General features: G+C 36.2%; 1 protein-coding gene across 1 annotated transcript; it reads left to right on the top strand.

The window, feature by feature from the left end:
* Positions 1–1659: 1659 nt before the first annotated feature.
* LOC123256731 (vomeronasal type-1 receptor 4-like) lies at positions 1660–4798 on the top strand. Its single transcript, XM_044685300.1, has 3 exons — positions 1660–2538; positions 3172–3186; positions 4664–4798. The coding sequence occupies exons 1-3, from the start codon at positions 1660–1662 to the stop codon at positions 4796–4798; spliced, it is 1029 nt and encodes a 342-aa protein (XP_044541235.1).
* Positions 4799–16083: the final 11285 nt, after the last annotated feature.

Genomic DNA, 16083 nt, shown 5'->3' with positions numbered 1-16083 from the left:
AGGAGGAAGGAAGGAAGGAGGGAGGGAGGGAAGAAGGAAGGAAAGATATATGCTTTAATTTGCATTCAAGTTCAATAAGGACTAGATAATTACAGTTAGGAGACTTGGTCAGGGTCACAAAGCTAGAAATTATCTAAACCCAGAATTGAGCCCAGAACCTCCTACATCCAGGCCTGGCTCTCTCTCCACTGAGCCATCTAGCTGCCCACCTTTCATCATTTCTTAAAACAAAATAGTAATGCATCTTATTCATATATACCGTTACTTTTTTAGCCATTACTATTGATGGACATTCTCTCAGTTTTCAATTTTTGCTACCACAAAAAGAAAATACTATTCTTTGCATATATGGGTCCTTTATCTATTTAATTTATCCCTTCACATATTCACTACCAGTTTGCCTCAGAGATTATATGTTAAAAAGATTCTGGTCACAGAGACACTTGGTGTGCAAACTTTGGGGGAAATAATTTGTACCAACTGTTCTTAATAGATACCCTTTTTAAGTTAAGCTAACAATTAATGGAATTCTACCATTGGGAGGGGGAGTCGGTGTGGGGGAAAATCATGATCACCAAATGTTAAGAAGCCTTCTATTACCTTTAGAATTCCAAAGGCAGAATTAGTCAATCACCCTCTGAGTATCCCATCCCAAAAGTGAGAACTCAAATTTAGGGAGAAGTCCAATGGGAGAGGAGTTACACAATGAGGATCTCAAATTAACCTCTAAACTATTCAACCAAAATGTTTTAAGTGCACATTACTCCCAAACTTTCCTCTATCTCTTCCTTCACTTCTGGGCGATGAAGAAATAGAGGGCTAGATAGAAGGCATGATTAAGGCAACAGATAGATTAGAACTGAAATGTCACACTTCCCAATTTCAGACCCCACGCAGCTCAGAAAAATTACAAGTGTGACCTTGAAAACAGATTAAAATAAAATAGGGAATCATCAAATAATTATTTTTTATATTACATTACAAAAAATAAATTATAATAGAGTACAGCATGGGTAATATTCACTTGTGATTTTCTAAGTAAATTTGAAGCCTACAGGGATCCATTATTATTTGAATGTAAGACAACTATAACAGACCAACAAGTTTCCTTCTTATTAATAATCTATAATTCTTAAGTAAAGAAGACTTGGTAAAATGAGAATCTCCATGTCTCCTCCCATGAAAAATGGTTCATACTCTTTTCACTTTAATTCCTATCCCCCTTGAACAACAGGACTACACAAATGATCCTTGGCCTGTTTTAGACTGATTTGGTCCTTCAGAAACAAGATCTGCAGAACCCAACAAAGGAGAAGCAGGGGTCGAAATTGCAGAATGTCAACTTTGACCTTACTTTGGGACTGCTAACTTCAATAATTGCAAACATCAAAATTCCAGGACTAAAAGAAATCTTCAACCTACATATTCAAATTCAGCTCTACCACCTGCTCCTCAAATTGGATTGAGAGGAATTGATGAATCAAGTTTGAGCAAGAAAATGACTATGGAAATATCTATCAGCAAAGGTATAAGAATGGGATAGGAATAGTGTTCTGAGCTTCTCTTATGGACTGAAATACCAAAGAATGATAGTCACACAGCTTTCCTCTGTGATTTCTGGGGTTTTCTGTCTAAGGTTTTCTTGTAAAGACATATAGAATGTTTCCAAAAAACACCTGCCTTGCGATTTTGTTTCTTGCTATGACCACAGTAGGGACTGCAGCAAACGTTTTCCTCTTTACCTTTTATATGTTCCATGCCCTTGCTGGCAACAAGATGAATTCAATAAACCTTATTTTCACCCAGCTGAGCTTGGTGAACTTCACTATGCTTCTCAGCAAGGGGATTCCACAAACGTTGCTGGGTTTGGAGTGGAACTATTTCCTGAATGATGTTGGGTGCAAAGTTGTATTTTACCTTCGCAAAGTGAGCCAGGGGCTTGCAATTTCCTTTACTTCTCTTCTATGTCTATTCCAGGCTGTCATCATTGGGCCCCCTAATTCCAGGTGGGCAGAGTTCAAAAGTAAAGCCACAAAACAGGCTGTCCCTTCCTATTTCTTCTCTTGGACCCTCAACCTACTGTTAGAAATTCCTGTCTCAGTAAGTGTAAGGGGCCCAAGAAATGGTATCAACATTACAAACACATTTGATTATATATATTGTACTTTCGAACATGATATAAATGTTTATGTTATAATGGTCAGTTTCAGAAATGTGCTTTGTTTGGGGATATTAGTCTTGTCTGGGGGCTATATGATTCTTTTCCTACACAAACACCACCAGCACATCCAGAATATTCAGAACACCAACCTCCAACCCAAAAATTACCCTGAAATCAAAGCCACCCAAACAATTCTTTTACTGATGAGCACATTTGTCACTTTTTATGCACTCGAATCTATTTTTACTATTTTTCTTACTTATTTAGACAAAAAGTCCAACTGGATTTTGTCTGCTACTGTCTTCTTGTCGCTATGTTACCCAACCATTAGTCCCTTTCTACTATTGACACCCAGAATCTCCAGGTCTAGTTGTAGGGTCTGTACCAATTAAAATCTCCATACTTACACCTGCCTCCCCAGTGACCATGGAGTCAATGGGAGAACATTTCCCCCAGTAGCAGCCTTTTATCTGCCTCCTAAATGTTCTTAAAAGAGAGAAGGACTGTGTGACCCTGGGCAAGTCACTTGACCCCCATTGCCTACCCTTGCCACTCTTCTGCCTTGGAGCCAATACACAGTATTGACTCCAAGACAGAAGGTAAGGGTTAAAAAAAGAGAGAGAGAGAGAGAGAGAGAAGGAGACCCAAAGAAGATTCTCATCTGAAAGATCAAATAGGGCCAGATTACCAATGTTAGGACATCAGAGTCCCAGCATAGCTTAAAGAGACTTATTTGAACCTTTTGTATTATGATAAAAATTACTTTGAGACACTGAATTTTGGGTAAGAATATCAATTTATTAATTAGGCTAGTGTATAACCAACAGATTGACAGATCATGGCCACCTTGATGGCCAAAGACCCTGAAGCTCCCTCTGACAGATCTAGAAATACAGTTTTGAGAGCTCATTATTCAGTCTCTCCCTTCAACATTCCAAGACATCTTTAATTGGTAAATATCTAATTTGGAAATGGTCCATCAAACTCTTACCCCTCTTCTCACCCCATAGGTGATGCTGATCAAGGTAAGAAGGGAATCATTATCTCCTTTATCACCTAACCAGGCTTTGCTCAAAAGAAAACATTCCTTGGAATTCCAAAGAATAAAGGTGATGCAAAAGTCAGGAGCCTTGTTGGAGTCTTTTTAATGGAGGACTCTGAATTTGGCAAATAACACAGTATATAAAAAATAAATTCTCACATATGCTAAGAAGGTTACCTCCCTGGGATAAATACATTAAACTTAATCCTTCTTTCACATGATACCCTTTCAAATATTTGAACAGAGCTATGACGATCCCACTGAATCTCTTCTTCAGGATTAATATATTCATTCCCTTCAAGTGATCCATATATGACCTTTTTTTCTTAAGCTCAAAGAATATTCCAGTGCCCATGGATGAGTCTGCCTAATACCATGAAGATGACAATACTCCCAGAGTTAAAAGAATAACTTTGATGTTATGCCAATGAAACTCCCAGAGGCAGACTTTACAGAGCTAAATGAAATAATAGCAAAAGACATTTGGAGGGATAAAAGATCTAGAATATTGAAGAAAATCATGGAAAAAAAGATAGAAATGAAGAATAGCATTTCCAGATCTCAAACTTAATTATAAGCCAGCTATCATCATATCTAATTGACAATGGTCAAATAAAATAAGAAAGTAGCTCAATTGAAAACTAGACAAGGAAGCATCAGAAATACCTCAAAAATGGCTTTGGATAAACTCCCATCTCAAAAATATAAATTAGAATAGAAAGAGCTATGGATAGAGAATGAATTCCTAATTTTTTTTAACAAGGGTCATTACAAGAGACAAAAGAGATATTTTAGATTACGTGAAACTGAAAAGCTTTGTCACAAATAAAATTCACAAACCCAAGTGATAAGGGAAAAGTACTGTCTAAAAGCAAAGAAAACTTTTTGTCACATATCTCTAATGCAGTTCTGCTATTGTAAAAATAACATGTAAATGAATTGATTATGGATATAAACTAATTAGATACTCTGCTTGCTGTGCTTACAAAGTATCTTCAGTTTATATAAGTGAAGTGAAGCTCATAAGTGAACTTCTCTTCAGGGCCAGGCACAATGATGCTAAGGAGGCTCTTGTTATAAAAAATAAACTATTTATTGAGAAATAAGGATATAAAAGGATTTCTAGAGAAGCCATAGGAACTTCTGGTTAAGATGGCGGCAGAGTAAGGAGCAGCTGTTCGATCTCTCCTAACAGAAGCATACAGGACTCCTCAAGGGGACATAAAAACGAATCCATACGAACAAAGGAACCCCACAAGAGGGCGCAGCATTGAAGGTACGTGGAATTAGGGCATTTCCATGCTATAAAGGAGTGAAACAGCTCTCACTAAAACGCAAGAGGAAGAAGCCCCTCCACCACACCCCACACCATGCACAGCTCCAAGGCCAATGCACAAGAGTCAAAGCAGGATTGGGGCAACCAGTAAATCACTGGCAGCTCCAGGGCTTGTACCTGAAAGCTGCAAGATGTAGGACCCCAAGTGGCTAAAGAACGAGCACAGACTTTCCTAAGCGTCAGCGCGGGTGAAGACATTGCCCTAGACGCCGACAAAGATCTCGAGGACACGAACTTTCCCAAGCATCTGCTTGGCTGAAGACAATGGCCTAGGCTCAGACAAAGATCTTGAGTGCACGGACTTTCCCGTGCGGCTGCACCGGTGAAGACAGTGCCCTAGGCGCAGACAAAGATGTCGAGCCCAGGCTTGGACGTCCACTGGGGACCTGATGCAGATGGGAGTGCGGCTGTGGAAGCATCCCTTGAGACTGCTGAAGGAGCCTCAGGCAGAGGGGCAGACCGGGGGACACCCAGGAGGCTCAAACCCGAGAACAACGAGACCGCAGCCCTCGGGAGCTTAGAAAGTGCAGGCAGACCCTGAGTGTGAAGACAAAGCTGAAAAGGGGTGGGGCTAACAATGGCAAGCCGAGAACCCCAGAAGAAAAAGATTATCATGAAAAACTCTGGAACACTCGACAACTTTTACACAGAGAAAACTCAGACAACAGAGGAGGACAAACAAGTATCCAAAACTTCCCAAAACAATGAAAACTGGTCAAGAGATATTGAAGAGTTCAAAAATGAGATGTTGAGGAAGATGGAAGAGATCTGGCAAGAAAATAACAGTTTAAAAGGCAGAATTTCACAATTGGAAAGTGAGGCAAGTCAACTGAAGACCAGAAATGACCAGATTGAAAAGGAAAACCATTCCCTAAAGGCTAGAATTGAGCAATTACAAGCCAATGATCTCTCAAGACAACAAGAACAAATAAAACAAAGTCAAAAGACTGATAAAATAGAAGGAAACATGAAATATCTCAATGAGAGTGACAGACCAAGAAAACCGGTCTAGAAGAGACAATTTCAGAATCATTGGTCTTCCAGAAAAAGCAGAAATAATAGAAACTTGGACTCCATACTTAAAGAAATTATTCAGCAAAATTGCCCTGAAGTCCTACAATAAGAGGGCAATATAGACATTGAAAGGATCCATAGATCACCCTCTAAACTGGACTCAGAAAAGTTAACACCCAGGAATATAATAGCCAAATTCAAGAGCTTTCAAGTAAAAGAAAAAATCTTACAAGAAGCCAGAAAGAGACAATTCAAATATCAAGGAGCACCAATCAGGATCACACAGGATCTGGCAGCCTCCACGCTAAAAGACCTCAAGGCTTGGAATATGATATTCAGAAAGGCAAGAGAGCTGGGCCTTCAGCCATGGATCAACTAGCCATCGAAACTGACTATATACTTCCAGGGGAAAATATGGGCATTCAACAAAATTGAAGAATTCCAAGTATTTGCACAGATAAGACCAGGACTAAATGGAAAGTTTGATATCCAACCCCAAAAATCAAGAGAAACATGAAAAGGTAAATAAGAAACATAGGGAAATGAAAGAAAACTCATAATTTTTTAAATTTGACTCTTTAAGGGCTTAAATAAGATCTAATTATCTGTATTACTATGTAGAGAAATGCTATGTATAATTCTCTGTAGTGAACTCTATTCACTATTATAATATTCACTATTATAGCAACCAGAAAAATAATTCATAGAGAGAGGACAGGATACTAAATGGTCTAAGATGATATGGGGGGTGGGAAAGAGGGGGAGGAATAGTAGGGGACACCAAGGGAAATCTGAGTAAATAAGAAAAATAGGATATTCTATTACACACAAAGAGGGCATGGGAAGGGGAGGGGATAAATACTATCATAAGAAGGAGAGGAAGAGAGCATAAGAGGTAATAATCAAACCTTACTCTCAGTGTAATCAACCTGGAGAGGGAAGAGTAGCTTTATTATCCATTGGGATAAAAAACTCTATCTAACCCTACTGAGAAAGTCAGAAGGGATAAACCAAAAGGAGCAGGGGAGTGGGGAGGTCAAAAAAGGGAGGGGAGAAGAAGGGGGAGGGAATTCATTAGGCCTTTAAAAACAAAAAGAGGGGAATAACAAGGGAGGGGGCAGAAAGGGAAGTCAATCAAGGGAGGGCATAAAGGATATTGGCTCAAAGCAAACCACTGGTTTAAAAGAAAATAGTGTAAGAAGAAGGGGTGGGTCTAGGGGAGGATACAAAAATGTCAGTGAATGCACAACTGATAATTATAACTCTGGATGTGAATGGGATGAACTCACTCATGAAACGGGAGCAAATAGCAGAGTGGATCAGAAACCAAAATCCCAGCATATGTTGTCTATAAGAAACACATATGAGGCAGGTAGACATACACAAGTTTAAGGTTAAGGGTATGAGCAAAATCTTTTGGACATCAAATGAGAAAAAGAAGGCAGGAGTGGCTATTATGATTTCTGACAAAGCCAAAGTAAAAATAGATATGATTAAAAAAGACAGGGAAGGTCATTACATCCTGATTAAAGGCAGTATAAACAATGAGGAAATAACACTGCTCAATATATATGCACCAAGTGGTAGAGCATCCAAATTCATAAAGGAGAAACTGGCAGAGATCAAGAAGCAAAGAGATAGTAAAACCATAATAGTGGGAGATCTAAATATACCTCTTTCAGATCTAGATAATCAAACCAAAAAATAAATAAGAAAGAGATAAGAGAGGTGAATGAAGTCCTAGAAAAATTACATTTACTTGATATGTGGAGAAAAATAAATAGGGACAAAAAGGAATATACCTTCTTTTCAGCTGCACATGGTACATTCACAAAGATTGACCATATAATAGGGCATAGAATCATTGCAAACAAATGCAAAAGAGCAGATATAATAAATGTAACCTTCTCAGATCATAATGCAATAAAAATAATAATTAGTAAGGGTACCTGGACAGGCAAATCAAAAAACCAATTGGAAATTAAACAATATGATTCTCCAAAACCAATTTGTCAAAGAAGAAATCATAGAAACAATCAACAATTTCATTGAAGAGAATGACAATGATGAGACTTCTTACCAAACTCTGTGGGATGTAGCTAAGGCATTACTCAGGGGAAAATTTATATCCTTGAGTGCATATATTATCAAATTAAGGAGGGCAGAGATTAATAAATTGGGTATACAACTCAAAAAATTAGAAAGCGAGCAAATTAAAAACCCTCAGATGAAAAGCTAATTAGAAATACTAAAAATTAAGGGAGAAATTAATAAAATCGAAAGTAAAAGAACTATTGAATTAATAAATAAGACTAGAAGCTGGTATTTTGAAAAAACAGGTAAAATAGACAAAGTACTGTTCAATCTAATAAGAAAAAAGAAAGAAGAAAACCAAATTGACAGTATAAAGATGAAAAGGGAGACCTCACCTCTAATGAAGGGGAAATTAAGGCAATCATTAAAAACTATTTCGCCCAATTATATGGCAAGAAATATAACAATTGAGGAGATATGGATGAATATTTACAAAAATATAAATTGCCTAGATTAACAGCAGAAGAAATAGAATACCTAAATAATCCCATATCAGAAATAGAAATTGAACAAGCCATCAAAGAACTCCCTAAGAAAAAATCACCAAGACCTGATGAATTCACAAGTGAATTCTATCAGACATTCAAAGAGCAACTAATCCCAATACTATACAAATTATTTGATATGATAAGCAAAGAAGGAGTCCTACCAAATTCCTTTTATGACACAAATATGGTACTGATTCCAAACCCAGGTAGACCAAAAACAGAGAAAGAAAACTCCCTAATGAACAAGATGCAAAAATCTTAAATAGAGTATTAGCAAAGAGACTCCAGCAAGTAATTAAGAAGATCATCCACCATGATCAGGTGGGATTTATACCAGGAATGCAAGGATGGTTCAACATTAGGAAAACCATCCACATAATTGACCATATCAACAGTCTAACAAACAAAAATCACATGATTATCTCAATAGATGCTGAAAAAGCCTTTGACAAAATACAGCATCCATTCCTATTGAAAACACTGAAAAGTATAGGAATAGAAGGACCCTTCCTAAAAATAATAAACAGTATATACCTAAAACCATCAACAAGCATTATATGCAATGGGGATAAATTAGAAGCCTTCCCAATAAGATCAGGAGTGAAACAAGGATGCCCATTATCACCTCTATTATTCAACATAGTACTAGAAACACTAGCAGTAGCAATTAGAGAAGAAAAAGAAATTGAAGGTATCAAAATAGGCAATGAGGAGACTAAGCTATCACTCTTTGCAGATGATATGATGGTATACTTAAAAAATCCTAGAGAATCAACTAGGAAGCTGGTAGAAATAATCAACAACTTTAGCAAAGTTGCAGGATACAAAATAAATGCGCATAAATCATCAGCATTTCTATATATTTCCAACACATCACAGCAGCAAGAGGTAGAAAGAGAAACACCGTTTAAAACCACCCTAGATAATATAAAATACTTGAGAATCTATCTACCAAAACAAACACAGCAATTATACAAAAACAACTACAAAACACTTTCCAAACAAATAAAACTGGATCTCAAAAATTGGAAAGCCATTAATTGTTCATGGGTAGGATGAGCTAACATAATAAAAATGACCATTCTACCTAAATTAATTTATCTATTTAATGCCATACCTATCAAACTACCAAAAAACTTCTTTACTGAATTAGGAAAAACTATAACAAACTTCATATGGAATAACAAAAGATCAAGAATATCAAGGGAAACAATGGGAAAAATATGAAGGAAGGGGGCCTAGCAGTACCAAATATTAAACTATACTATAAAGCAGCAGTCAGCAAAACAATATGGTACTGGCTAAGAGATAGAAGGGAGGATCAGTGGAATAGACTTGGGGTTAATGATATCAGCAAAACAGTATATGATAAACCCAAAGGGTCCAACTTTTGGGACATGAATCCACTATTTGACAAAAACTGCTGGGAAATTTGGAAAACAATATGGGAGAGATTAGGTTTAGATCAACATCTTACGCCCTACACCAAGATAAATTCAGAATGGGTGAATGACTTGAATATAAAGAGGGAAACTATAAATAAGTTAAGTGAACACAAAATAGTCTACCTGTCAGATCTCTGGGAAAGGAAAGATTTTAAAACCAAGCAAGAGTTAGAGAAAATTACAAAATGTAAATTAAATGGGTTTGATTATATTAGGCTAAAAAGCTTTTGTACAAACAAAAACAATGTAGTCAAAATTAGAAGGGAAACAACAAATTGGGAAAAAATCTTTATAACAAAAAACTCTGAAAGGGGTCTAATTACTAAAATATACAAGGAGTTAAATCAATTGTATAAAAAATCAAGCCATTCCCCAATTGATAAATGGGCAAGAGACATGAATAGGCAATTTTCAGGTAAAGAAATCAAAAATATCAATAAGCACATGAGAAAGTGTTCTAAATCTCTAATAATTAGAGAAATGCAAATCAAAACAACTCTGAGGTATCACCTCACACCTAGCAGACTAGCTAAAATGAAAGAAGGGGAGAGTAATGAATGTTGGAGGGGGTGTGGCAAAATTGGGACATTAATGCATTGCTGGTGGAGTTGTGAACTGATCCAACCATTCTGGCTGGCAATTTGGAACTATGCTCAAAGGGCTATAAAAGAATGCCTGCCCTTTGATCCAGCCATACCATTGCTGGGTTTGTACCCCAAAGAGATCATAGATAAACAGACCTGTACGAAAATATTTATAGCTGTGCTTTTTGTGGTGGCAAAGAACTGGAAAAGGAGGGTATGTCCTTCAACTGGGGAATGGCTGAACAAATTGTGGTATATGCTGGTGATGGAATACTATTGTGCTAAAAGGAATAATAAAGTGGAGGAGTTCCAGGTGAACTGGAAAGACCTCCAGGAACTGATGCAGAGTGAAAGGAGCAGAGCCAGAAGAACACTGTACACAGAGACTGATATACTATGGTAAAATTCGAATACAATGGACTTCTGTACCAGCAGAAAGCAATGACACAGGACAGCTCTGAGGGATTTATGGTAAAGAATGCTACCCACATTCAGAGGAAGAACTACAGGAGAGGAAACAAATGCTTGAACGCATAGGCTGAGGAGGACGTGATTGGGGATGTGGACTCAAAACTACCACACCAATGCAAATATCAACAATTTGGAAATAGGTCTTGAACAAGGACACATGTTAAAACCAGTGGAAATGTGCATCCGCTATGGGTAGGGGGTTAGCGGGGGGGTGATTTGAAATGGAACAAAAAAGTGTGAACCAATTACTAAAGTCTTTTAGGTGAAAAAGAAAAATGTCCTGATTATCAATCAATAAACATCACTAGGATGTGTATTGGGAGACACAGTTGAATAAAATGATTCTCAACAGAGAAGAAATTGAGAAGAAATAGTGGTAAAGGAAGCATCTGGAAGTGGTAACAGGCAGCAAGAAGAATTTGAACTCCAGTGAATTGGAGGGATAAATAAAAACGTAGTCAAAAATTCAGTGTCCTCAGAAGGAAAAGGGTCTTAGTGACTATCAGAAGACAGAATGAGTGATGAAACAAAAATTTTAAAATGAAAGGAAGTCCATTAATTATGGAGCAAGCATGCCAGGGAGCCCAGTGTAAGCAGTTAGATAAGGAGTGAAACATTTCATTGCGGGAGGGAAATAAAGGGAGTGTAATGTAGGGGTGAGGAGAGACTGAACCATTCTATATGAGTAGTTGTACATCAGTAGATAGGTTTCCGAAGTACAATATTAGAAGAATAATATGGTCACCATTGAGGAATGAGTCCAGGACATCAGTAGAGAAAGAAAATTAAGGTCAGAACTGAGGTAGTTAAACTCTTAAAGTTCTTTCTTAAAGTTCCAACTGAACATAAAGGGTTGGATGTGTGCAATGAAAGACATAACAGACAAAAGAAGGAAAAACTGGTCTGGAAGAGTCTTGTTAGAGGCTAGAATTGGTAGGACAGAGAAAGCCAAGAGAAAGGGCAAGGCAATGGACTCAGAGCTCAATAAGAAGACCCTGGGTCAGGGAAATCAGAAGCAAGAGGCAGGAGGCAAATGCCCTGGTATCATGAATTAGGACCAAGGAAGGGAACAAGCAAGAGTTAAAGGGAACAGTAATTAAGTGCCAACTATGTGTCAAATACTTTGCAAACATGATCTCATTTGATCCTAACCACACTGCATGCTGGACACATGTCTAGAAGGGAATGACTGGATGAGGAACTGAGGGAAAACAGAGTGAGGGTGGAATTCTTCCCAAAACAATGTTACTGTGGCAAAAGCACAGAAGCTCCGGATAGAAGGCTAAGTTCATGGAAGAGTAAGGATCCTGGAAAGGTAGGCTGGAACCTGATGGCTATGGGTTTTCAATGCCAAGATGAGGAGTATGTATTTTATGCAAAGGCAATAGGGAGGCAATGAAGTTTATTTTTCAGAAAAATGATGTGATCAGCCTCTTATGGAAGATTATTTTGGGAGCACTGGAAGAACAAATTAGACAGACTAGAAGTTTTTGGGCTACAGACACAAAGTTTGTAATAGTTCAGATTAGAGATAATAAAGAAGCTTATATCCTGCAATGGCTAAGTGATTAGAAACAAGAAATCTTACAGATATACAATCAAGAAGATTCCAAAAATCATAATGCCAATGAATCTTATAGGAATTTGCCATGAGTCTTCTTTGTGCCAAGCAAAGAAAAAAGGAGAGAGGGCCCTGAGCCCTCTTCCTCAATAAATTTTCATTTTGAGATATGGTGATATTAATTTCCCATAGGGATTAGACTGAGTGTTACAAAAGAAAAAAATGAACAAAATCTGAGCAAAACTGACTTTTTACAAGAGCGGCGGGTTGCAAATACCAGAGTCTATAGAAATACCTAGTTTGGTCTGAGACCCTAAGTCCTTAGGTCCCACAGATTTATGAACATAGGCAATGATGCAACAGGGCTTATGAATAGGAAAAGGGGTTCTGAACACAGTTTACAAAAAGATTTCAAGAGATTCCCTTAAGTGTTATCATCAGGACATCCCCACTTTTTCTCCCTCACTCTCCCCATGGAAATGACAGGGCTAGGAGCCCTAGTTTTCCCATGTCACAACCTCCCAAGTGTGTGGCAAGGTAAAGGGAAGGGTACAGGCACTTTCATCATTGTAGAGACTTTTAATATTATTATTATTATTATTATTTTATTATTACTATTATTGTTATATATTATTACTATATCTTATTTCAATCACAGTTACAATTTCTTAAACTATTAGTGAAGAATCCTTTTATGATTAAAAGCTACTCAATTAAATTTCTTCTTACATGAGGTCTCTTCCAACTTTCATATTTTGTGCTTCTGCCGTGTGAAAGCTAAATTACATAAGGACATGTGCCTGGAAACAAGGATTGAATCTTCCTATTCCCTGATCAGAGTACAATGGAAGAAGTGATGTACTGTTCATGTTAGGAAGAATGTCAAAAACAAGAGTCTACCCAGGAAGACTTGGACAGGAAGGTGAGAAAATGAGAGGGATTAATAATTTGGTCTGTGGGATATAATTTGCAATCCCCTGGCCTACACCAATAAAGTCACATTCAGACTATATACAAATATATATGTGTGTGTTAATGTTTTATGTATGCATGCACTGTGATAAAAATGGGAATTTTTGGCCAGAAGAAAGTAATAAAAGATAATCAGAGCACATTATTGTCTGTATAGAATTTTACATTTCCAAAACCTTGAAAAGTCTTATTTCATTTGACCTTCACAACCACCCTGCATACTAATTAGTATCCCAATTTTATAGGTGAGAAAATAGGCATTACAAAGTGTAGTGGCTCAACAAAAATCATATAAGTGGTAAGAAATAAAGGGAGAATATAAATGTAGATCTTCCTTATATTGAATCCAGTGCTCTATGACAACTAGCTGCTGGATATGACAACTGAAAGCAATTTTAATATTTGAATAATTATAATGTAAAAAAGAGTGTACTTTACTAAGGTGAGCTCATTAGAAGGAACTGGAGCAATGGATACAACATATAAATAAATTTCCATTTAATATAAGGGAAACTATCCTAATAGTTAAAGACCCCTCAAAGTAGAATGGGAAGTCATGGGTTCTCCAACACTGTTAGCTACCCTCTGAGTCATCTATCTACCCCTGCAGGTAAGCTGTTTTCCCAATGACAAACATACATTTTTCTCCTATTCTTTTTACTCTATTGACTTTGTTTTATTGTTTTTCCATATCTTGTGGAGTCATGAGTTTGCACTTCTCCAATTCTAATTTTTAAGGAATTACTTTCTTCATCGAGTTTTTGTATCTTGTCTTGCATTTGGCATACTCTACTTTTTATGGAGTTCTTTTCTTCAGTGAAATTTTAAGCTGCTTTTGACCAATTCTGTTTTTTAATGTGTTGTTTTCATTAGCAATTTTTTACCAAATTGTCAATTATCCTTTCATAATTTTTGTGCATCACACTAGTTTCTTTTCCCAATATTTCCTCTACCATTATTATCTCTTTCTTTAACTCTTTAAAGGATTCTTAGTAAGTTTGGGTCCTACTGACATTTTTATTTGAGGTTTTGCTTATACTTTTTTTACTGTTATTATCTACTTCTGCATTTCTGGGTTATCTGCATACCTTTAACTCTTTAATTAACTTATACTTCTTTCACCTTTTCTTCTTATCCTCCTCACAACAGGACTACACAAAGATCGATGGCTATGTTTTGGACTGATTTGGAATTCAAGGATGAAATAGATAGCAAAACTATACTACTAGGGGACGTCAACCTTCCCCTATCAGAACTAGATAAATCAAACCAAAAAATAAATAAGAAAGAGATAAGAGATGTGAATGAAACCCTAGAAAAATTGAAAAATTAGAGTTAATAGATATATGGAGAAAAATAAATAGGGACAAAAAAGAATACACCTTCTTTTCAGCAGCACATGGAACATTCACAAAGATAGACCATGTACTAGGGCATAAAAACATGGCAAACAAATGCAAAAAAGCAGAAATAATAAATGCAACCCTATCAGATCATAATGCAATAAAATAGTTATTAGTAAGAATACATAGAGAGGCAAACCAAAAATTAATTGGAAATTAAATAAGATTTTCCAAAATAATTTAGTGAAAGAACAAATCATAGAAACAATTAATAATTTCAATGAAGACAATGACAACGATGAGACTTCTTACCAAAACCTATGGGATGCAGCCAAAGCAGTTTTAAGAGGAAAATTTATATCACTGAGTGCATATATTAACAAATTAGGGAGGGCAGAGATTAATGAATTGGGCATGCAACTTAAAAAACTAGAAAATGAACAAATTAAAAATCCTCAGATGAAAATTAAACTAGAAATACTAAAAATCAAAGGAAAAAATAAAATCAAAAGTAAAAGAACTATTAAATTCATAAACAAGACTATAGGCTGGTATTTTGAAACAACAGATAAAATAGACAAAGTACTGGTAAATCTAATTTAAAAAAGGAAGGAAGAAAATCAAATTAACAGTATCAAAGATGAAAAGGGAGACCTCATGTCTAATGAAGAGGAAATTAAGACAATAATTAAAAACTATTTTGCCCAATTATCTGGCAATAAATATAGCAATCTAGGTGACATGGATAAATATTTACAAAAAATATAAACTGCCTAGATTAACAACAGAAGAAATAGAATACTTAAATAATTCCATATCAGAAAAAGAAATTGAACAAGCCATCCAAGAACACCCTAAGAAAAAAATGCCAGGGCCTGATGGATTTACAAGTGAATTCTATCAAACATTCAAAGAACAACTAATCGCAATACTATACAAAGGAGTCTTACCAAATTCCTTTTATGAAACAAATATGGTACTGATTCCAAAGCCAGATAGATCAAAAACAAAAAAGGAAAACTACAGACCAATTTCCCTAATGGACATAGGTGCAAAAATCTTAAATAGAATACTAGGAAAAAGACTGCAGCAAGTGACAAAGAGGGTTTGGCTGGCTTTGGAATGGGTACCATATTTGTGTCATAAAAGGAATTGGTAGAATTCTTTCTTTGCTTATTATGTCAAATAATTTTTTCTTAGGGAGTTCTTTGATGGCTTGTTCAATTTCTTTTTCTGATATGAGATTATTTAAGTATTCTATTTCTTCTTCTGTTTACCACCTATATTACCACATTTATTGCCATATAATTGGGCAAAATAGTTTTTAATGATTACCTTAATTTCCCCTTCTTTAGCGGTGAGATCTCCCTTTTATCTTTGATACTGTTGATTTCGTTTTCTTCTTTCCTCTTTTTTTATTAGATTGACTAGTACTTTGTCTATTTTATTTGTTTTTTTTCAAAGTACCAGCTTCTAGTCTTATTTATTAATTCAATAGTTCTACTTTCAATTTTATTAATTTCTTCTTTAATTTTTAGAATCTCTAATTTAGTTTTCATCTGGGGATTTTTA

This window comes from Gracilinanus agilis, chromosome 1, assembly GCF_016433145.1.
Source record: "Gracilinanus agilis isolate LMUSP501 chromosome 1, AgileGrace, whole genome shotgun sequence".
Taxonomy (NCBI): Eukaryota; Metazoa; Chordata; class Mammalia; order Didelphimorphia; family Didelphidae; genus Gracilinanus; species Gracilinanus agilis.
The sequence above is the reverse complement of the archived record's forward strand: the minus strand, read 5'-3'. Positions and strand labels throughout refer to the sequence as shown.